This window comes from Uloborus diversus, chromosome 4 (genome assembly GCF_026930045.1).
Source record: "Uloborus diversus isolate 005 chromosome 4, Udiv.v.3.1, whole genome shotgun sequence".
NCBI lineage: Eukaryota > Metazoa > Arthropoda > Arachnida > Araneae > Uloboridae > Uloborus > Uloborus diversus.
The window spans coordinates 157,993,963-158,017,550 of NC_072734.1; the positions used below are offsets into that span (position 1 = coordinate 157,993,963).

General features: G+C 33.4%; 1 protein-coding gene across 1 annotated transcript; it reads left to right on the top strand.

The window, feature by feature from the left end:
- The first annotated feature begins 105 nt into the window (after positions 1–105).
- LOC129221560 (proteasome subunit beta type-1-like) lies at positions 106–23,056 on the top strand. The gene is made up of 6 exons (XM_054856055.1): positions 106–326; positions 439–546; positions 2,956–3,037; positions 8,008–8,137; positions 12,871–12,977; positions 22,835–23,056. Exons 1-6 carry the CDS (start codon positions 229–231, stop codon positions 23,021–23,023), a joined length of 714 nt encoding a protein of 237 aa, XP_054712030.1. The 5' UTR covers positions 106–228; the 3' UTR covers positions 23,024–23,056.
- The last annotated feature ends 532 nt before the right edge of the window (positions 23,057–23,588 follow it).

Here is a 23,588-nt window from a genome sequence, read left to right on the forward strand (position 1 = left end):
TATTTTGTTTGTTTTCATCTGATAGTGGAAAAATTATTTGGTCAGTTTTTTCTTTTGTTATTTGATGTAGATAACATTTTCTCATTCGTGTGTACTTAATTTGCTAACTGTAAACCGTGTGTTTGATGACAAGCGGATTTGCTTTGCAGTTTTTCGTATTTCTTCTTTATCAAATTGATCCTTAAATTGTAATTTTGTTGACTATAGCTTAAGTTCATTAGTTTCAAAATGAGTGCACTTGATGCATTTAGTTTTCTGGGATCATCGACTCAGTTCATCGAAAGGCCTAAACAAGCGAGTTTTTCTCCTTATGAGAATAACCAAGGGTAAATAATTTAAAACTTTTGCTATTGACTAGGAAATAACGTTTCTATGAACTTTGGATGTTTATAGTGGTTGATACTTCTTTTCGAATAAAAGTCCTTCTTTCTCTTTCAGGAGTATTGTTGCCATTTCTGGGGATGATTATGTTGTCATCGCATCTGATACTCGACTAAGCACTGGATATTCCATTCACACTCGGGATCAGCCTAAGTTATTCAAACTGTATGATTTATTCAATTTTGTGGTTTGCCTTTCATATTTAAATTATATCTCTTAAATACGAATCGTATTTTTTTGCGATAATTTTTGTAGACTTGTGATTCAAGAGGTTTTTTTTCGGTGACATCATAATTTAACTATCCCCCCCCCCCGCTCCAAATGTATCCCTATTACTTTCTTTTGCTTAAAACTTGAAAATATTGGAGGTAGCCACGTCGAAAGAAGAGAGTAATCAAGGTATAAAGGTAAAAATAATCACCTTAGCCAGAGCTAAGGCAGAATTGCTGGCAAATACCATTCATATGCGCTCATTTGTACCTTTCTGCCTTAATTGTTATCTTTACTTTTTCAAGGTGGAGCGGTACTGTTTGTGTGCCTCTCATTGGTGTGTTGAAATATTTTTAGTTTTTGTGGAACTTGGCTTCTATATAAGGTTATCCGTCTGAAACTCTCTATCATGACTATCAGACTGATGAGCCGAAAAAAGAAGGGTGACACTGCAGTTTCTAATTGCTGTAACGGAATTGTTCAGTATTGATTTTGGTGGTCCCTTTTATTGTTGATTTTGTGTGCCAGCTAGGCTGTCAATTTGAGATGCGCTGCTTCACTTTTCCAACTGTACTGTAATTTGGTGTGAAGTCCAACTTCTACAGTACACACAAGCGATAAGTTCCCGTTTATATAATGTGACCAGACGTCCCGCTTTTTGTCTTACTGTCCCGCTGTGGGAATGTCCCTCCAAAGTGTCCTGCTTTGTCCAAAAAGTCCCGCTTTTTTTGTTTAAATTCTGTCACACAAGAAATATAATATACAATCTAGATTTTTTAAACGCTTTTTCGATTTTTTGCTGTCAGTAAACGTAAGAACGCTGTGTAAAATGTTATTCTTTAATGTTTACTACGCTGAACTACCTCCACCATGATTTGGATTGAAAAGGAGGAGCTGTTAAGCGTCTAAATTGGCTGCAGAAGGAGTCTCTGGAAATAAGCAATGGGTGGAGATATTTACTCATTTTCGCACTCAGGCGATTGAAGTCGACTGTTTGACAAAGATTGTTTAGTTTGGTTTCAGTTTGCCAGGCACAACAGCAGTTGTTGAAAGAACATTTTCCTCGGTGAATAAAATTTGGACATCTGAAAAAACGCAATTATCAGTTGCCACTTTAAAAAGTCTTCTTTTAACTAAAATTAACTTTTCTTATTCATGCAAGGATTTCCTTGATTTTCTGAAAGGTAACAAGAATTTGCTTCTTAAAATTGCTTCTAACAGCAAGTATAACTGAAAATAATAATATTGATTAATAAATTCGTTGTGTGATGCAATATTCTTTACATCAATACTATTAAATTATTTTCAACTTGAGTTCTTTGTTGATACATTTGAGTTATTTCTTGGCATTTTTCTGTTAGGTAAAATATTAAGCCTGTGGAAAAAAAAACTACTCTACCCTCCCGTCATGTGTCCTGATTTTTAGCTTGAAAAATCTGGCCACGTTACGTTTATAGGCCATGCAACCATTCACAGCAGAACACAGAAAAAAGACAAGGACGGGAGAGAGAAAGTATGTCCGTGCCCGAGCTGGGATTTGAACCCGTACCTTCCAGCAGACTTAGATAAAATGAAAAGCTTTCTGTGAACACAAATCTTAACTGGAAAATTTTCTGCAAATAATTATTTTGCCTAACTCACCCTTGAATAAAAAATTAAATTTATATTCAAATATGAAAGAGACAAAAAAAATGCTTTAAATCATTTATTTTTTCTACAATAACATATAGTTTGCTTATTTTTCACCAACTGAAGAAAACTGCCAAAACCATTATTTTTTTTACACGTGTGCTTTAAAAGGCTTTTGGAGAAAGGCTTTAACAGAAATAAACTCTGGGATTTTCTTTAAAATTCCCTTAAATAAAAATAAATAAAAAAAAAATTATTTTTTATTTATTTATTTTTTTTAAATCAACGTTAGCAGTTTGAAAAAAAAATTCTGCAGAGCCAAAAATTTTCTGAGAACGCCGTTCGCCCATTCGTCTATATTATGCAAGACTGCCTTCCAGTCTCAGTCAGACTTTTCTGACCACTAGACAAGGCAGGTGCCATCCCTTTTATTAAATCACCTTTTTGTAGCTAAAGGCATTTTTCTCACTTTATGAAGACTAAACTGCCTAGTCCTGTTTAATTGTTGCATGAAAGTACTACTGATTTATTTGTTACTGTAAATTATAAGTTCAAAAAGTTGGTTGATTTAAGATAGAATTCAGTAAAGATGGTAAATCCATGCAGTTGGTAGAAATTATGAAATAATGTCTAAACTATGAAAATTAAGAACTGGTGCCCAAAAGTTTTGTCTGACTCATAGATTTTAATAGAATTTCTTGAAACCTGGTTCATTGTTATTTTTTTCCTCTTTAGGTCTAATACAACTGTTCTTGGCTCAGCAGGTTGCTGGGCTGATGTATTAACTTTGTCTAGGGTGTTGGAAGCTAGAATGAAGGTATATTTTTAATTATTTCAACTCTTTTGAGCTATAATAGAATTCCTTCAACTTCTTTTCTGCTTCATTAATCAGTTAAGGTTTCATCCTTTTTTCTTTTATTATTTAGTACAGGAGTTTTAAAACAACTTGTGGATCTAATTTTCTAATGCCATTCTGTCTTTTTTCCTTTTCTTTTCATTTTTGGATCTAAATCTTATTTAGTTTCATACTTGATTTTTCATGCAAATTTGGCTTCAATTTCAAAATTTATTCGAAAAGATTCTCCTCTTTTTACATAACTTCCTTTTGATTTTTTCAGACAATTGCATCACTCTTGTATTTCGTATAATTTCTATTAAAAAACATAGCTAGCTCCTTTTTCTATTTTCCATTCACATTTCCTAATGCTTTTTATTACTTTCTTCTATATCTAATATATAGAAGAAAGTATTGGATTCGTGCAAATTTTCGAATTTCGAATTTTGACGGATTCGAACGTTTTGAGGTGTGCTGAGTCCATTTCGACCATTTTTGGAAAATGTCTGTCTGTCTGTGTGTGTGTGTGTGTGTATGTATGTGTGTCACGTCTGTGTGTGACCAGTTTTTTGTGGCCGCTCTACAACAAAAACTACCGCATGAAATCGAACGAAATTTAGTACACATATGTGCCCCTATGTGAACTTGTGCCCATTGGTTTTTGGCGCGAATTCCTCCAAGGGGGGTGGAGCAATGGGACGTTTTTCGAGTTACGCGTGCTTGCTATTCCTCAGGAAGTTACTGGCGGAATCGAACAAAATTTGGTCCATATGTTGGTATTAACAGGAACAGGTGCTGATTCAATTTTGGTGTCAATAACTCAAACGGGGGTTGAGCTATAGAACGTTTTTTGTCGTCAATTGTGACTGCTGTATCTCAAGAAATAATGAACGGAATGAAAGAAAAATTTATTGGCAAGTAGCCCTTAGTGGGTATAAGAACTGATTTTATTTTTGTGTCAACAACTAAAAAGGGGGTAGCGCAATCGCCCGTTCTTTTTTTCCATTGTGAGTACCCTATCTCAAGAAGTAATGCTACGTTCTGGTTGAAATTTGGAATATATGTGAATCCATACGTAAACAGGCTTTGGTTCAATTTTGACGCCAATCGCTCCAAGAGGTGTTGATTTTTTTTTTTTTTTTTTTTTTTTGCGAATAAAAATAGCTTTGTTAATGCAACAATAAGAAAGATAAATCGTAATAGATTGTCGTCTGCGTATTTCTCGTGATTTTAATTGTATGGAAATGATCGGAAATATTATCTCAATGATTTAAAATTTTTAACTGTTGCCTTATGTTTGTTAACAAATAAAATATTCGTAATTAATTCAAGCAAGGCTTTTAAAATAACTTTCAATTTTGGCTCTTTGCTTTGCTTTTGCAATAATGCAGACATTGGGATGGTCGTCAAGTTTTTTCATGTGTAATTTGGTTTTTGTTGGGAATATTGCTTCCTCGTCAAGCATGGGGAGGGATCAGAAAAAAAAGAAAAATATAGAAGAAAGTTTCGTGATGGCCACAACATACTAGTTTAGCTCTATGATAAGAGCTACAGGAAATTTTTAAGTCGAAGGATCTAGCTACAGTATTTCGTTGTTCTTGGAAAGTGTCGATGCTAAAAATAGTGGTGTAACAGTTCATGAATGACGTGATCAGAAATTTTTAGGTATACTCTTTTTACTAACAGCAAAATTTCGTCCAAAGGTGCTAAACCCCAGTTTTAAAGAGCAGTCGCTCCTGAGATCAATAAATTTTTCTTATGAAGAAAGTTTCTTGCTGATGCGTCAACAAATCACGAACCTAGTCATATTGTTCTATGCCAGTCAATTTGAAGTAGTTTTTTTTTTCACTAAGTTTCTGTCCTATAGCCAGGGCTAAGGCAGAAATACATGAAATGTACCTCCAGCTCAGTCATTCCAGTCGAGGACAGCAGTTTCGTGCTTATTAGCACTCATCAGCCCAGCATTTATGTATGTTACGAGCAGACTTAGATAAAATGAAAAGCTTTCTGCGAACACAAATCCTAACAGGAAAATTTTCTGCAAATAATTATTTTGCCTAGCTCACCCTTGAATAAAGAATTAAATTTATATTCCAATATGAAAGAGACAAAAAAAGTACTTTAAATCATTCTTTTTTTTTTTTACAATAACATATAGTTTGTGTTTATTTTTCACCAACTGAAGAAAACTGCCAAAACCATTATTCTTTTCACACATGTGCTTTAAAAAGATTTTGAAAAAAGGTTTTAAGAGAAATAAATTGGGAAATTTTAAAAAATTCCCTTTAGCAGTTTGAAAAAAATTTCTGCAGAGCCAAAAATTTTCTGCGAACACAGTTCGCGCGTTCGTCTATATTATGCAAGACTGGTTACGAGTGCTAATAAGCACGAAACTGCAATCCTCGGCTGGAATGACTGAGCTGGCAGTACATTTCATGAATTTGAAGTAGTGTTTTAACTTTGTTCTGAATTGTGGCCAAATGTTCTACCTCCATTTTAAGCTTTTTTTTCAAGGTGTATATATAATTCATAAAATAACCTGGTATGCTTTGTTTTGTCGTGAAACATCAGAAATTTTTACCTTGTACCCCAACCTAAAATCTTGGCTGGGCCTTGCTTTTCAAAAAACAGCAAACCACCTTGTGAAGAAGAAGAGAGTGATGATCTGCCCCCACGTCTTCTGAAAGGAGCATTTCGTGGCCTTAATTATATGAAGTTGAGGACTTTTACTGCGTCAACCGTGGGTAACTTCAACTCATGTGTCATATTGTTTGCCAGGAGAGTTTCATGATGGATGAAACTGATTTGAACACCTGGATTTTGATTTTTTGCATTCAACTTGAACCTTCCGATATTTCCTATCTTTGCAACATCACTGCATGCTCGTGTGCAGTTTTAACACTGGATCCCGTTGCTTTTTATTAATTTAGCTGTAATGGTTTATGGATGAAGGAGGAAGCATAAACCAAAAACTTGAATAGTACCACACATTTTAAAATTCATTGATTTGAGAAGCTGGAAATAAAATTTTGACAAAGATTAAAATTAGTAATTATTAAGTCGCATTTCTTAAAGCAGGGAAATTTAACATTATTGCCATGGGAATTTTTTTTGTTCCACAGATTTATATTCCTTTAAGCGGGATATTCACTTAACCGTTACCCGATTAAATGGGGATCACTGTGTGTGTGTATATATATATATATATGGAACAAATCTGATATACCCCCCTCTTGGCGACTTTTTCCTGTTGGCGCCAAAAAAACGTCGCCAAGAAAACTATGTATGACGTCATATGTCATACATCGTTCTTAGCGATGCTTTTTTAGCGCCAACAGGAAAAATTCAAATTATGTCATTAATTATTTAATGAAATTAATGCATTAATTTTTTTCCGTTGTTTCTCCGGGATACGAGCCCTCGGTCAGCCTCGGTCTCATTACGAAAGTACTATGAGACCTCGGGCTCGCCAGGACCTCGCTCCGTTATTCCTCCGACTTTTAATATACATCACAGTCGGATATAAGTCACAGATCTCCTCCGTTCAGTATACAATAAAGTCACAGATTTTATGTGAAATTAACACCATTTTTGTGCTACAAAAATGCCAACCAGACCAAAATACAAACTACCAGAAACACACTAAAAACACAATAATTCAAAATATGTTCACTTACCTTTTTTACTTTTCTTTTACTTCCTCTTGTGAGGCAGTGCACATATGTTCCGCTCTTAGGGAAATTATCCCATTTTTTATTATCATTACTTTACAAAAATATTTAAATATAAAATATATATATAAAAAATCTATTTAGGACTCCGGTACGTCCAAACGTTGGACGACCTGACGAAAAAGAAAAAGAAGATTCATTCAAAAATTTCAATTGATACATTTGGACAACATCACAAACCGAACTCATAATTAAAATAGAAAATTCAACTAAATTAACATTAAAAAACAACAAGAAAAAGAATACTCTAAAATAAAGTTTGAATTGAAACTTTATTTTAGAGTATTCAACTTAAAATCTCCCTAAGAGCGGAACATATGAGCACCTACCTCCTGATTACTAAATTACTGCACCTACCTCCTACCATACACACACGTGCAAAAAGACAGACTTCGAGAAACTACTTTCCAGCGTTCAAGTTGCAAAACCAGGGTTGCCAAGTTATCGCCTTATTGGCGATTTTCGTATCGAGCGAAAAATTAAAATCTCGCCAAGAGGGGGGCATATCAGAGGAGAGCCATATATATATATATATATATATATATATATATATATATATATATATATATATATTACTAGAGAACTACTTTGAAGAAAATTTTTTTCTGAAACAATAAATCATGAATGCATTTAAATTTTACAATTTGCTCATATGTTCAATTGCTACTACAACCACATATCTCAACAAAATTATTTATTGTTATTCAGTAAACTGAAAAGGTTTATGGAGAAGTTTTGTCGATAAGTACATCGCTTTTGAAGATGAACATTTCTATTAGTTTCCTCAGAAATTTGATAGGTGATAAAGTGAACATGCTTGGTTTCATTGGCTTAGAGGTATTTTGACTTGTTACCATGAATATTAATATGTAATAATTTGTGTGCATAAAATTGCTAAACACTCACATTTTTTTAATCATAAAAGTTATTGCATCAACTATTATTTTGTAAAATTTGCCATAACTTGTGGTTTTTCTTCACGCTATCTTACATGGAGTATTAAATAAATAAAATCAAAATATATCATATTTCGATCATTTATTAAATAGAAAATAAAGATGCATATGTTATGTATTTAAGGTAAATGCTTTTATTATTTGAATGTGGACAAATGGGTACAGGAGTAACCACTACAATGATACATCGTCTTAAAGATGCAAGTAGCTCTGCTTGTACTTTTTAATTAAAATTATTAATTCTGCTTTTTTCTTATACTTACAGATGTACTTACATGAACATAATAAAGAGATGAATACTCCTGCTGTTTCTCAACTAATGACATCATTGCTCTACTATAAGAGGTTTTTCCCATACTATGTTTTTAATATAGTTGCTGGATTAGATGAAGATGGTAAGTTTTTCTCTTTGTGTTTAGTTGAAAAAAGTGGTGTTTTTAACCAACTTCAAAATAAGAGGTGATTATCAGTTCATACCATATGCATGTTTATTTTTGTTTGTGTATTTAGCCAGACAGACATAGATAAAATGAGGCAGTGAGAAGCAAAGGGATGCAAGTGGAAATTTTGAAGTTTTGAGTAAAACACGTTTAAAAATTAGCTCCTTGGTAGGCTTTCGCTGAAATTTTTTTCAAAATCATGCTGTATAGCAGCAACTACCAGGGCTACAAGTCAGTGGTGCCGACTCCATGGGGTTTGAGGGGGCCCGAGCCCCCTCAAAAATAATTTTGAGGGGGCAGAGCCACCCCCCCCCCCCCAATAAATCAAGAAAACTATAAGTTACATTATGCTTTCTAAACTCAAAAATTTACCTTTTATTTTCCTTGTTTGAAGATAGTTTACCTTGTAAAATATATTCAGTAATGAGTTAAAACAAATAATTATTACAGTTGTGTAAGCAGGTTAACTGGAAACGAGTGGTGCGAATGATGATAGTGTTACAGTGCTGCGAGTACTGTAAAAATTTGTCCCAGTGCGCGAACTTACGGGTCAAGTCTGTTGCCGGTGGGCAGCGCTGCGGCGCGCTCACCTAAGTGTTGCTGATCTGGAAAAATATATATATGAGAGTTTGATTTGTATATAAAATGGGAGGCGTGATAGTTTTGAATACTTTTGGAAATCGTGTTTAAAAGACAACCTTCACAAAATGATGATCCTTCCCTTCCTCGGAATCGACGTGTACCAAAGAAGTATGAAAACAATGAAGGCAGCTCATCGCACACTTTCAAAATCCCAAAGGAAAACATTTGACTCGCGCTACTTATGCGAAATAGCTATAACACGATTTTTTCTCCAGTATTCAGACCTAACGCGAATTCCTCACCGCAACACGAAAATTCTCGGAAGGGAATTGTGGTGTGTTCGTATCAGCTTTGTTATTGGCTACTAAAAATTTTTTTTTCATGAATGGATCTTTATCCTTTTAGCATTGCTGAGAGTAGAAGTTCCCTTTTTATTTTAAATGCGAAAGTTAATGAAATATAATGACACCTAAGAGCGCTGTTTCATCTAAAGTTTGTGAAAATAAAAAGAGAAAGTTTCATGATAATTAAAGAAAAGCTAGAGCTTCTTGAAAAGCTGATGGTCAACTAAAAAGTGCGTTGAAGGTAGCACGAGAATTAGGTATGAGTGATTCTTCCGTACATACAATTACAAGTCAAGAAAAGGAAATCCGTAAAAATTCACCGAGTAGTGTCTTGCAAAAATTTATGAAAATGGAAACTGCTCATGTATTGTGTACGAATATCATTAATTGATCGACTGTACAGTACAACTAAAGATGCATTTGCTTTTCTTACTATATACTGTGTCTACCGTATACTGGTTTATTTTTTCTTTCTTTCCCATTAATCATTGATTTTGTACATCGTAGCAGTATTTTATGTTGAATAAAACGTTTTTTTTAAATACAAGTAAACATTCAGTTCTGTATGTAAGAGACAGTAATGTACAGTTAGTTAAGAGATGGTTTTTAACAGTTTGAGGGGGTGTTTACACAAGTGTCTAAAATAATTGGGTACGTTTATAAAAAAATTTACACATACCCTTTTCCCAAAACGCGAAAATTCGACCTACGCGAGAGGTCTTGGAATGCATCCCTCGCGTAAGACGGGAGTTGACTGTACTACAAGGCAATATACATTGAGGTTTGTAAAATGGTGCAATTTTGCATTATTGGGCGATTTACATCAACTGGACGCACACAGGTCATTGCAGTTGAACAAGAGTGCTTGCTTTTATTAAACAGAGGTGAAAGAGAAGAGAAAATTTTGAAAAATCAACTGAGTTTTTCAAAAATGACCTAGACATTGAGAGACTGCGTTTACACTTGAATATGTTAGCTGATATCACTAATGTAAAAACAACTGGTCTTAAAAAGCATGCGTAAATTAAATTTCCTTTTTACAAAAATATTGTGTGTGTTTATTTATTTCTTCCGTTTTTCGAAGCCAAAAAATATGTGTCGGGCTTGTCGAGTTTTCAAGGTTCTAATGTTGATTATATGATTTTAAAAAAACTTTAAAACTCACTATTTTTCATCTCAAATTTAAAAAATTTCCTGCGGCATGCCCCCTTTCCTCCGATATTTTTAAAGTCGGCGTCTCTGGCAATGCCCTTCAATGTAAGTCAAGCGCCCTACCTTTTCCATGCCTAGCTACGGCACTGCATGACTCCCCATAAAATAGAACGAAAAAATGTCTCTTACTAAGACAAGTGACATGATCTAGTTGAACCAGAAAAATTTGTATACCAATTTTTGGATTGTTTTACTTTGAAACCACCATGCCACATACTGCTTGTTTTTTAAATTATACACACCAGAAAATATGTAAATTGGCATTTTCAAGGCACAAAAATCGACCTTTATTTGGGGGGGGGGGAACCTCCATGGGATTACATAACCCCCTAAACCCCCGGTGATGACTGGGCCAGCCCCCCCCCCCCCCCCCCCAATGATTTTTGCAAGTTGGCGCCCCTGCTACTAGTACTATCTCTTACCCCAAGACAGAGGAGAGGTTCACCTACCATGTGTACTGGTTATCTCCAAATTTTTAATTTTGCCCCTTGCATCCCTTTGCTTCTCACTGCCTCAAATGTAAAACAGTTTTCTGACTTTTCTTCAAAAAAAGAAAATGTTATGTGCCTCCTGTCCATTATTGTCTTTAACAACAAAAATATAATGTTATATGCAACTAAAACAAGCATGATAGCTAAAACATAATGATTAATAATAAATGAGTCACTTTTATAAGCAACAAACTATTGCCTCTCAATCAACAACATCAAGACATACTTTTGAGTAAAACTTGGGTAAATCAAGAACTTTTTATAGAAAAATATCATAACTATCTGCAATTTTTGAAAATTTCCTGCAAACAGCATTTGCATGTTTGTCTGTATTATCGGGTTCTGCTCATAGCCTCGAATTTAGGACCTATACAGTCTGCCCACAGAGGAGATGAATTGGCAAGCGTCCAATTACGAAGAGTTTATCTGAGTGAGGGGGAAAAGTAAAAATTTGATGCATGTGCTCGGTTAATTTCAATGTGACTCTGCTTAATTTAGAGGCTAACACACATCTGCAAAAGCTGGCATCTCTGAAAACTAATAGATGTATTATTTCTACCTGTAAACTACAGTACAGTCTTGTAGATGTTTGCCTTTTCATCTCATCGGCAGTCAGACTGTACCTTTGCTTGACATATTTGCTCTTAAAATATAAAAAAACTTATGTAAAAAAACTCTGAAAATTTCATGTCATGAAATCTTTAAATGATTAAATATAAAATCCTTTTTTACTTACTTCTATATTTAATATATAGAAGGAAGTATTGGTTTCGTACAAATTTTTGACGAATTTGAACGTTTTGAAATGTGCCGAGACCATTTCGACCATTTTTGGAAAATGTCTGTGTGCATGTGACTGTTTTTTTGTGGCCGCTCCATAGCAAAAACTACCGCATGAAATTGAACGAAATTTGGTTCACATATGTACCCCTATGTGAACTTGTGGCCATTAGTTTTTAGCATGAATTCCTCCAAACAGGTGGAGCAATAGAGCTTTTCTCGAGTTATGCCTGCCTTCTGTCCCCAGGAAGTAACTGGCAGAGTCAAACAAAATTTGAGCTATTGAACGTTTTTTGCCCTCATTAGGGAGTGCTCTATCTCAAGAAATAATGAACAGAGTTAAACAAAATTTATCTTCAAGTAGCCTTTAGAGGGTACAAGAGCTGATTCTTTTTTGGTGTCAATAGCTGAAAAGGAAATGGTGCAATTGAACAATCTTTTTCGTTGCAAGTGCTATGTTGTGGATAAAATTTGGAATAAATGTGAACCTATATGTAAACAGGCAGTGGTTCAATTTTGGCGCCAATAGCTCCAAGGGGGGCTGATTTTTTTTTTTTTTTGTGCTAATAAAAATAGCTTTATTAATGCAACGATTAGAAAAATAAATCGTAATAGACTGTCGTCTGTATTTCGTGTAATTTTAATTGTTGGGAAATGATCGGAAATAATATCTCAATAATTAAAAATTTTTAGTTGTTGCCATCTTATGTTATTTAACAAATAAAGTATAATCAATTCAAGCAAGGCTTTTAAAATAATTTTCAATTTTCGTTGTTTGCTTTGCTTTTGGGATCATTTGAAAATTGGGATGGTCGTCAAGTTTTTTTGTGCATAATTCTCTTATTGCTCAGAGCATTGCTTCCTCATCAAGCATGAGGAAGGATCGGAATTCATAGGATGGCCAGAACGTACTAGTTAAAGAAGATGGTACCCATAAAAGTTTTATAGTAATCATGATAAGAATTTTGAATGAGGGCTTTTCTAAGCAAACACAAAATATATTCCCTATCATTGCTCTGGTGGTATTTTTATCTTCATCTTTTTCAGTAATAGTAAGTAGATACCCCGGCCAAGTTCACAAAACGAAGTTTTTGCTCTGGGCTAAGAACTAGAAGGTTCTCAGTGTAAAAACTTTGACTTAAACTAAGAGCATTTTGAGTTACTGAAAATGTTTCCTGTTGAATAATAAGGATATTTGAGGAATTATTTTTACTAAAATCAAACATTCAACTTCCACTATATCAACTTTTCATAAAATAACTAGTTTCTTTTTTCTCAGGTGTTGGAAGAGTGTACTCCTATGATTCAATTGGACATAAAGATACATCAAATTATGTTTCTGTAGGATCATCAGCTCAGTTGTTACAGCCATTATTAGATAATCAGGTAAGTTTGCCTTCTTTGAATATTGACCATTTCATTGTAACCTAAAATCTATCGGTATCAGAGGTAGGGAAGAGACTGACGCTTATGAACATTGTAAATACTTTATTTAAAAAAAAATGGTGTACAGTTAAACCTTGTTAATAGGAAATTCATTGACCTCAATATTTGTTTCATACTAACTGTGGGTTGCCAACTGGTTGTTTTTTTGCCTAAAAATCCCTTTTTAACACGCTTTTCTTAGCTTCACCTGTATGTATGTATATATGTATCTTGTAACGGAATCTTGCAGCTCAAATTTCGCCCACTTCCTGCAATCAGATTCTTTTGAAATTTGGAACCTGACCTCAGACTCGATGACAATGCAATATTCTATAATCAAATTAATTAATTAACTCTTTTAATTGTTAGTTTCCTCCAATTTTAATCAATATTTTGGCATATATCCAACAATGTGAAAAAGGAAAAATAAAAAAAAAATACATTAAAAAATGCTTCAAAAAATTATTTTGAAATATCTACAAAAATCTTTAATTTTTCTGCATCAGACAGAATTTGTTCCAATGCTCCAAGGTAATTAGAACATGAAATATAATTGTTTTTAACTAATTTCATGCCAAAATTTAGGTGAGCCTTCAATTGGAAATTCATTGCTGATCAGACCATTGTTGAAAAAAACTTTTATTCAAATGCATCTCAAATTTTCAAAGTAATGTAGATATGATTTCCGCACACATACATCAATGACTGAGATGGACTAGCTGGATTAGACATTTACTCCACAGGCAATTTATCAGCGAAGTTGAATGTTTTTAGAGCTCGTCTATTACACTTTAAGGGGTACAGTTGCTCTTTTTGGAGTTCGAGAGACCACGTTTCGAATGCCACCCGAGACCTTTAGTCGCTTTTTTTGGGCAAATTTCATGAATGTAAGAGATTTTGAACAATGTTGAAATGAATATTTTTTCGTAAAACAAGTTAAACTAAAAAGAAGAAAATAAAATACAATTTAAAAAACTAAAAAAACACGCTTTCATAGCAAAATGAACTAAAATTGAAAAATAATCTTTGGATGATAATAGTTGACCAATCACTTAATTTTAATGTAATACAAAAAAGCAGCGTGGGGGGCTTCTTTATAAGTTATCTTGAATTTCTTCCATTTGTTGTCCATGCAAAAATGTAAATAGACAGCACCCCACGCTTTTTTGTATTACATTAAAATTAAGTGATTGGTCAACTACTATCATCCAAAGATTATTTTTCATTTTTTAGTTCATTTTGCTATGAAAGTGTGTTTTTTTAGTTTTTTAAACTATTATTGTTAAGTCCCTAAAATTTTTTACAAATTTGCCGATCTCATTTAAAAAAAAAGAAAAAAAGTAAGCATTGTGGCTTTCCTTTACAAAAACCATCCTGTTTGATGCCTATAAATTTTGTTAAATGTTAAATTTTTTGTAATTTCAGTAAATGAAGTGTAATTTCATTTTGTATAAGTTATAATTCTTTTGGGGGCTATTTAAATAAAAAATCACTAATTATGATTTTTGCCTTATTATTTAAAAAAACCTCCCAAAATGGCAGTTTTGAACAGAAATGTTTAAAATTTTTAAAGCTTTACATGATCAGAGTTGCAAACTCTCCTGATTTTTTAAATATTCTTAATAAATTTCTTTTACTTAAAAAAAAAAAGTTTGTTTTGATATTTGAGTAAAATTTTTGGGTGATCAATCTTATGACTTCCTGATCTTTCTTTGTGGTATTTTACCTTTTCAGTTGATGAATTTTTTAATCCCCTCACTGAGCACTGCATTGATTGAAATTCATTTATCGCAAGATTTGCCTTCCATTTGTACCATGAAAATTGTTGCAAATACCAGAGACTAAAAGAGTTTAAATGTTTTTGAATCTTCCACCTTTCTAATTTTTACAATTTTATTTTCAAATATTTTCAGTCTGAGTTTATGGAAATAAAATCATATTTAGCTATGCTTCCCTTTGTTTGGAAGGTTTGTGCGCTACTTTTATCTTCTAAAAGTTATTTTTTTATGTTTTTGTTTTCTTTTTTATATTTTTAATACCCTCAGAAAAGGGAAAAAAAGCCCTTTAAAGGGGGAAAATAACTTGTTTTGTATCTATATGCTATATATTATGATTAAAATAAAAAAATTCATACATAATTCATACTACAAGTGATAGGAGAAACTCTTCTCTGCTCTGGAGCAAGAAATAGTACCAGTAGCCTTAGTAGGTGCTGCTGCATGGGTGCAAGTTTGGTGATGTGTTCAAGATGGAAAATATTTTCAGCTCCCCCCTCCCCCCTCTTCTCCAAACATGTGTGTTTAAAGAAATATTAGTGTATAAATGTTAAAGATTTTAAATATGTCAGTTTTGGAATCTGTTTGATTTGAATTTTAAGCTTCTGACTTTTCTAACAACACGAACTTAGTTTAAATTGTAATATTTAAGTGTTTTGATATCATAATTCCAAAAACCTAAAAACCGCCAATGACGGGGGTCTATGGGTCCTCCCCCAGAATTTTTTTTAAATTGAAGTCCAAAAAATGCAATGGTAGGCCATTTTGGTAAAGTTCAGGGAAAGGGGGCAGGGTTCAGGGACTCTTACATCAATTTTTTCAAACTGATAGTCCCAAAATCACAATATTGGGCAACCTTTAAAAATATTAGAGAAAGAGGGGGTGGGGCGCTCAGAACTCTCCCTGAAATTAAAGCTTTAGAAACGAAATTCTTTTTATAACGTTTATACGCTTTTTGAATGCATTATCGAAGGGATGGAGTTCAGGAGTCAGGAGTTCTCCTTCGGCAATATTTGGAAATTAAAGTTCCAAAAACGCAATTTTAGACTATGTTGGATAATGTTAGGGGTAAAAGCGCTCGGTGCTCCCCGTCATTAGTTTTTTGACAATCGTAAGCATTTTTATTGCAGCAACAAAATCGTTTGGGACATAGGATTTTCATTTTTGCAACATAATTCTGTTATGATTGGAAAGTCTACCGAAAGTAGCGCCAACAAACCAGAAAAGAAGGAAAGGTGGGGGAAGGGTATGCGCGACTAATTATAATAAACTGGCACCATTCCCTCACACAGTCTTCTTATGAAAAAGAATTCTTTTATAAGATAGCAGGTGGTGAAATTAGCCATAAAAAAACACTTCAGTGAAGTAGATATATTTTTTAAAAGAGAAAGTTTCCAACATTCAATAACAGGGCTCATAGTTCTCCTATATCTCCTATATTTTTACAATTTGTCAGATATTCTCCTATATTTCCTATATTTTCTCACTAACTCCTATATTTCTTTTTGTCGGATGTTAAATGCTACCCAAAAATCCAAAACCTTTGATCCTTTTTTTTTTTTTTTTCTCCTCTGCACTTTGCACTCTTACATCTTTAATTTTGGTATATGTTTTACACTTCTGTTTGATTATTTTTATGAAACATACAAAATATAGATGGCTTTACTTGTAACTTTTAACTTGTTTTCAGTTAATTCTTTTAATGAGTTTACTTTAATTTTAATAGTATAACATGTTAACTTTAAGTGTACTGCTGTAAAGATTTTTAAAGCTTTTAATTTGGTCACATATAATCTTACATGTAGTTCAATTGACCGATTGTAGCTCAAACGATTGTTTTTGAAAATGCCCGGTATAGATTTTGGTACCAATTCAACTTTGAGTACTTCAAATGTTTCAAAGCTTGTAGCTTGCTGAAAAAATGTAACTATCTCAATGAAATTAGTGTCATTTTATAGGATTTTGTCTGCTTTTTTCAAATATGTATCCATGGAAAAACATTCCTATATTTTTCCATTTTGTATGGAGATTTTCAAAAAATTTCATAAATTGGTCCTCATCTCAGAATTTTTTTTTTGCCTCATTTTTTTCTGTCTACTCGGTTACAATTACAAATTGCAGAGGATAATGGATAGTTCTGTTATTAAATTAAAAGTTACTTATCTGTTTCAAATCAGAGTATAAACCTCCAGTATGCTCCACTTGGGCTCTTCTAGCACACTTTTCGTTTGGCAGATTAGGTCAAATTCAAACTTGATACATGTGTATACATTTAGATACATACACATTAACTGTAAGTTATGGATAATGTCATTAGAGTGAGTGACGGGTAATTGAATCGGCCACTTTAATGAATCAATTCCTCAAAAAAGAAATGAAATCTAGTTTTAACATTAAACATATTTGAATCAAACATGCCACTTAAATGAATCAAGCGTATGAGACTGACCATTCCTCTCTCTCTCCCCAACAAACGTGATGCGTTAGAGCAGTCTTTTTTTCTTTGACTTTGTTTAGTAAAATAAGTTTTTTTTTTTTTTTCTGTAAATAGTGAAACAAAGGGGAGGCAGAGTGTTGAACAATTTTTGTAACAATTGTCTCGAGACATGGAGTCGATGGGATTTTTCATTGTTAGTGTGAGCATTGAAACGATGAGGTACCAATACCAAGGACTACGGGTAGATTAATGACATTGAAAAAAGAATGTTTAAATTAATTATTACCTAGTTTTTGCAATTAAAAAGAGATGCATTTTTCGAAGCGCATAAGTTAAAATCTAAGTTTTGTAATTGCTTTTTCATACTGTTTTGCAATTAAATTCTTAAAATTATCAGATAATGGATATTTTAGGTGCAAGGTATACTTCTAATGATATCTCGGAAGTTCTCTGAAATTGTATATAGAATTCTATGTTAAAAAAAAACACACGCACAATTTTGCTTAATTGAATTAAAATTGTCTTAAACAAGCATGATTAATTTTAGCGACGGTGGGTACAAAAATTCATTTGTTCTCACATCTGTGACTCATGCAAAATAGAATTGTATTGATACTGGCGCTCTGTTTTTTTATACAGTGCTCCAAACGTATTAGATGCTACACTTTTTCGAAATTCCTATATATTTTTCTACAAACCTCCTATATTTTCCCTTTTAAACTCCTATATATTTTGCTATCAAACTCCTATATTTTTCCTTTTAAACTCCTATATATTTTTTCCTACTTGCTATGAGCCCTGCAATAATTAAAAAAGCAATAGGGGAACTGAATCCTCATCCCAGGGAGGGCCCCCGAAATCACATCCCTCTAAAGGCACTCAAATATAGTCTAAAATGGCGTTTTAAATACTTCAGCATCGAAAATTTTTTGGAAGAACTCCTTTTTTTCCCGAACCCCTTTTTCTGAATTCACCACAAATATCCTACATTTGAGTTTTAAGGCTTTATTTTCTACATTTTCCTTTCTAGGAACAGTACCCAAACCTATAAACATGACTTATGACCGCCTTAATGTTTTTATGCTATAATTTCGGTAACTTTTTGAAAGAAGCTTCCTATTCCCTTCCCCCTTAAGTCATCCAAAGATAGTCCAAAACAGAGCTATTAAAAATTTTAGAAACTGAAATATTTCGGGCTGGGCGGCGGAATACCCGCCCCCCTCTCTTTATGTTTATTAAAGGCAGTGTAAGTTTGTGTTTAAGATTTATTTTTCTATTGTAAGAGCAACTCCCCTCCTCTCATCGCCAAAGACAAACCAGTTTTAATACTTCAATTTCGAAAATGTTCCGAGAAAGACCCTCGAATTCCCTAATTCTTAACTCACTCAAAAAATGCCAAAATAGCCTTAAAATACTTCAGCATAGAAAAATTTTCGGGGGAGAGAGCCCCCCCCCCCCAAACTCCATCCCCTAAGTTCGCTAAATTTGACTTTAACTTGCGGTTCCCCCTTTTCATCACCGAAGTTTTAAGAATTTAAGATCTAAAATTTATTGAGAGAAAGTCTTTGAATTCCCTCTTCTTAAGTCCCTCAAAGATTATCTAAAGCTGAGTTCTGAATGCTTTAGCTTTGAATTTTTTTCGGGGTAGGGGGACCCCGAACCCCAAGATGGTGTAAAGGTTCACTTTTAGACTCCAGTTTCGGAATTTCACCTAAAGAGAGCCCCCCCCCCCCTCTTGACATTGCCAAAGACAGCCTAAAAGTGTTAAGACTTCAATTACAATTACTTTTCGGGAGAAGTCCGAAATTCCCTTTCTATTAAGAAATTTAAGGATAGCCTCAAATAGTTTTTAATACTTCAGCTACAAAATATTTTCAGGTTAGAACACCAAAACTATTTCATCAATTCACCAAAGATTGCCTAAATTATGGTTTTTAAGACTCCAGTTTCCGATTTTTTTTAAAACCTCTTCCTCCCCACTTTTACATCATTAAAGACAGCTTAAACATTTTTGACTTTTAAATTTTTATGAGTTTGCAGAGGAAAAATCCCAAACCACTTCTAGCTTCAAAAATGACTTTCAATTCAGTTTTTCAATATTTTATTATGGAGCCCAGGGCCCGACTAACTAAAAGTGAGGCCCTAGGCCCACAATAGTTTGAAGGCTCCCCGAAGAGTCTATATAGCGTGGTTACAGGTTTGGTCCCCATTGGAATTCATTTTTGGGGCCTCTTTGTCTATCCCAGAATTTTTTTTATGTAAATCATTAACCATGTGCATTTATGAATCCCTTCAGGGCCCCTCATAGTTGTGACATAGTAAATTCGCTAATAGCAGAATGAATAAAAATTATCCTTTAAGGAAGTTTTTTGCGATTAATAAGTTATTATTATTTTTAATTATTATGCATAATTCTTTAGGGAATTTGAGGCCCCTTTTAGGAAGATGGGGCCCCAGGCCTAGTTGGCCTGTGCTGTAATCAGGCCCTGATGGAGCCCTTGAGTAGCCCCACCCCCTCCCCCTCTTAGATTGTCCAAAATACAAACGTTCTTGGACTTCAGTATTGTGGGTTAGTTTGCGGACAAACCATCTTTGGAAGAGCAGCGTGTTTTCACAAATTCGTGCTCCCGTTATTTTTCTCGTTTCCTTTTCTCTCCCCCCCCCCATATTTCCATTCTAGTGAGTGTTAGATTGAAAGAGGAATTCAGTGATTCCTCAAGTCTTAGAATATTTTACCAGAAACATGTCAAAAATGCAAGAAGAGTTGCCTATCAGTGTTTTAAACCAGCTTGAAATCTCCCCCCCCCCCCATTCTTTCCAAAATTCCCATTTTTATTAAAATCTTTAAAGTCCCTGATGGTTCCCATTTTGCCTGGTATGCAGTGTTGCCAGATGGTCAAATCTAGATTTCCCCAATTCCCTACCAACTTTCCCCCAAAAAGCAATGTTTTCTATCAAAATTCCCCAAATTCAAAAATTGTTTTTCCACTAATGTTTTCATAAAATGAGTCGACTTCCTCTGATATTTTTGTCTCTTGAAAAAATTTTTTTTCCCCAAATAACCAAATTTTCTTATAAAATTCCCCAACTTTTTTTTTCTTCCCATTTCCGCTTTTTTTTTTGTCTTTTTTTATCTTTTATCTTTTTTTTTTTAGTAATAATAAAACTGAAAGTATCTCTCTCTCTCTGTCAGGATCTCTGTGACGCACATAGCACCTAGACCGTTTGACCGATTTTCATGAAATTTGGCAAAGAATTTGTTTGTAGCATGGGAGTGTGCACCTTTAAACGATTTTTTGAAAATTCAATTTTGTTCCTTTTCTATTCTAATTTTAAGAACATTTTCCCTAGCAAAATTATCATACAATGGACGACTAAATTACCAAGTTATCATAATGCGGAACCGTGACGTGGGCAAAACAATTGGCGAGAAATTCATCATGCATTATTTGTAAATATAGAGGGGAACCAAAATACCTTTTTAATTTTCTACTACGGGCAAAGCCGTGCGGGTGCTACTAGTCATAAATACAAGCCCCTGACTGAGAGATAAGAAATAACCAAATATTTTTTTTCTACTTGCATTTACTTACTCTGCTTCTGGATCTACATTTAAACTATGATTTTTGTATACATTTATCTAAGAACATTCTTCATCACACTTATTTTTGCCTGTTTCACGTATCAACTAGTTACTCACGCAGAACTATTAATGCGAATTCTATCAAGTTGAGCAAAGCTAAACCAACGCTGTTTGATACAAGCAATGTTACTACTAGATATCAAGACGCAAATTTAAATACGAAAAAAAAAATTTCCCCAGGTTTTCCCCAAGGAAAAATTTTTCCCCTCAAAACCCATTTCCCCAAAATTTCCCCAGAGAGCACCAGATTTCCCCAAAATGGGGAAATTTCCCCCAATCTGGCAACACTGCTGGTATGTGGACGCATTTTGCTGTGGCGTAAACATTTCATCCCGTCAGCAATCACTCTTAATCGGTGATTCAGATTCAACAATAAGACTTTTGTTGCAAAAACAAAAAAAACCGCAATTGAAAAAAAAAAAAAACCCAAAGGATGATCGAAAATAGAAAGGGAAAAAGCTAAATTTTCAAATAGAGGCGGTAAATTCGATAAATCAGGGAGAATAGTCAGCAACTCAGCGGTCTGCAATGCAGTGAGTTGGAAATAACAGAGCAACCTAAAAAAAAGTTAAACAGCGCGAGTCTAATAGCCACTCCTCCAAAAGCATGTTTCAAACAAAACAAGTCCATGTCGGAAAATCGAGAGAATGTCGATGTAAATTCGTGGTTATGGAACCGCACAGTAATATATTAAAGCATATTTTTCAAACACTCAATGTTTCTTTTTTGAATAAAAACTGAAGGAAAGTCATCGAATTTCTTTCCGTCCGGACCTCCGTCTCGAAACTTATGCCCAAGACGGAAATCCGTCCTGAGACGGAAGGTCTTGCACCCATGTGCTGCTGTGTGTGGTATGTACAGGATGATTTAGAATTTGTTTTCAATGAAAGCCTACCTAGGATCTGAAATTTAAACCCAATTTACCGTATTTTCTGCACATAATCTGCATATTATCTGTTAAAAAAGTGTAACACTAATGAAGTGCAGATTGTTTTTTCCAACAACAATGCATTGAACCTCAATATTTACAGTAGGATTCACCAATAGAGAACGTTTTGCTGATTGTATATTGTTTATTTTGCATAGCTTGAACGTTCTTTTGCTACCTGTAGGTTTTTTATTTTACATAGCTTGAATGTTCCTTTTACATAATTCAGGCTATGTAAAATAAAAAACATACAGTTACTGACGAATTCATTATCACAAGATTAGACATTTGCTCTTTGTCTTTAAGTAATTAAGGTATTATGAACAATTTCAAGAGGAAATTGTTATTTTTTAGATTAATTTTGATAAAACTTTAAAAGTTATTACTTCTTCACGTTTTCAATTTAGTTGCTAAAATTGTATGTTAAATTATACTTTTTTTACATTGTAGTATTATCCGCGGGTTATACAAAGATTTTTTTTCTTCAGGCCGATATTTGGACCTGCGTATTATTCCCCGCTGTGGTTAATAAGTAGGAAAATACTGTACTCGAACTTTAAATAGTCGACTTACATCCCTTTGTTTCTCACTGCCTCAATTGTTGAATGTATATAATTTTTCACTAGCTCATTTATAAATGGATTATAACAAATGATTTTTAAAAAATCATCAAAGTGCTATTGTACTCCACATTACAATACAATAGCATGGGTCTTAAATGTGAAGGTAAAAAGAATTTTAACAATGAGCATTAGGAACATATTTTGTAAAATGAAGATATAAAATTTGTTTTTATTTACATGCAAATATTTAGATGAAAGGTGCATGTGGGAATCTTACACAAATGTAAAACAAGTTAGAGAGAAAATGAGCAGGGCTTAAGAATTCAATGCCGAAGAGAAGAAAAGTTGTTCAAAAAATTGTTTGTTCTTTGATCTGAGCTGATAAAGAACTGTTTAGTAATTCAGAAAATGTGTGTTGGCACAAAAGCTAGAATTTTATTATGAAAATATTAATATTTTAATTCAATTTCAGATTGGACTTAAAAACATTGATGGAGTAACTGAACCTCCACGATTTACTCTTGATAAAGCTATTACCATTATGAAAGATGTTTTCATTTCTGCTGCTGAAAGAGACATTTATTGCGGTGATAGCGTATACATGATCATTATCAGGAAGGATGGCATGGTAGAAGAAAAATTTTCTTTACGTAAAGATTAAAGGCACATGTGTAATATGTTCATTTTTTAGAGTAAATGCATTGTTTTTGAATTTTGGGACTTCTTTCTTTATCATTTCAACATATTTTTATTTTAAAAAATACATGTAATTTGAGTTTAAAATAAAAAAGAATTAAGCTAAAAATGGTTAAGTTAAAAGTAATTCTACTTTTAAGTTTACATAAGAAAAATATCGAAAATTAACAAAAATATTAACTCTTATAAATAACTATTTGCATTCAATATGCTTTATGTGTACACTGTTCATGTTCAGAAAACAAGTAATATAGAAAATCAGTAGCAGATACTTAGATTGCTACACAATTTCAAAAATGCTTTGAAATAAAGTCAGCCGAATTTTGAATGTGCAAGTGAGAGGATGCAGTGGTTAGTGCTCCTCTGATGCTCACCACAAGAATTAATTTTCCTTCTCAATGAATTTTGATGTTTAATTTTTATTTTCAGTGAAATTTTAGCTTTAAAATATAGATGCACACTATGTACCATAAGCTAATAAAACAAGATAAAACAATTTCTAATATCTGATGATAAAAAAAAATTTAATA

Bases quoted from the DNA above. Each gene is read 5' to 3' on its own strand.
- LOC129221560 (XM_054856055.1), top strand. From the start codon at position 229: ATGAGTGCACTTGATGCATTTAGTTTTCTGGGATCATCGACTCAGTTC. The intron at 327-438 runs GTAAATAATTTA...TTTCTCTTTCAG, and splicing joins CCTTATGAGAATAACCAAGG to GAGTATTGTTGCCATTTCTG. The intron at 3,038-8,007 runs GTATATTTTTAA...TTATACTTACAG, and splicing joins TGTTGGAAGCTAGAATGAAG to ATGTACTTACATGAACATAA.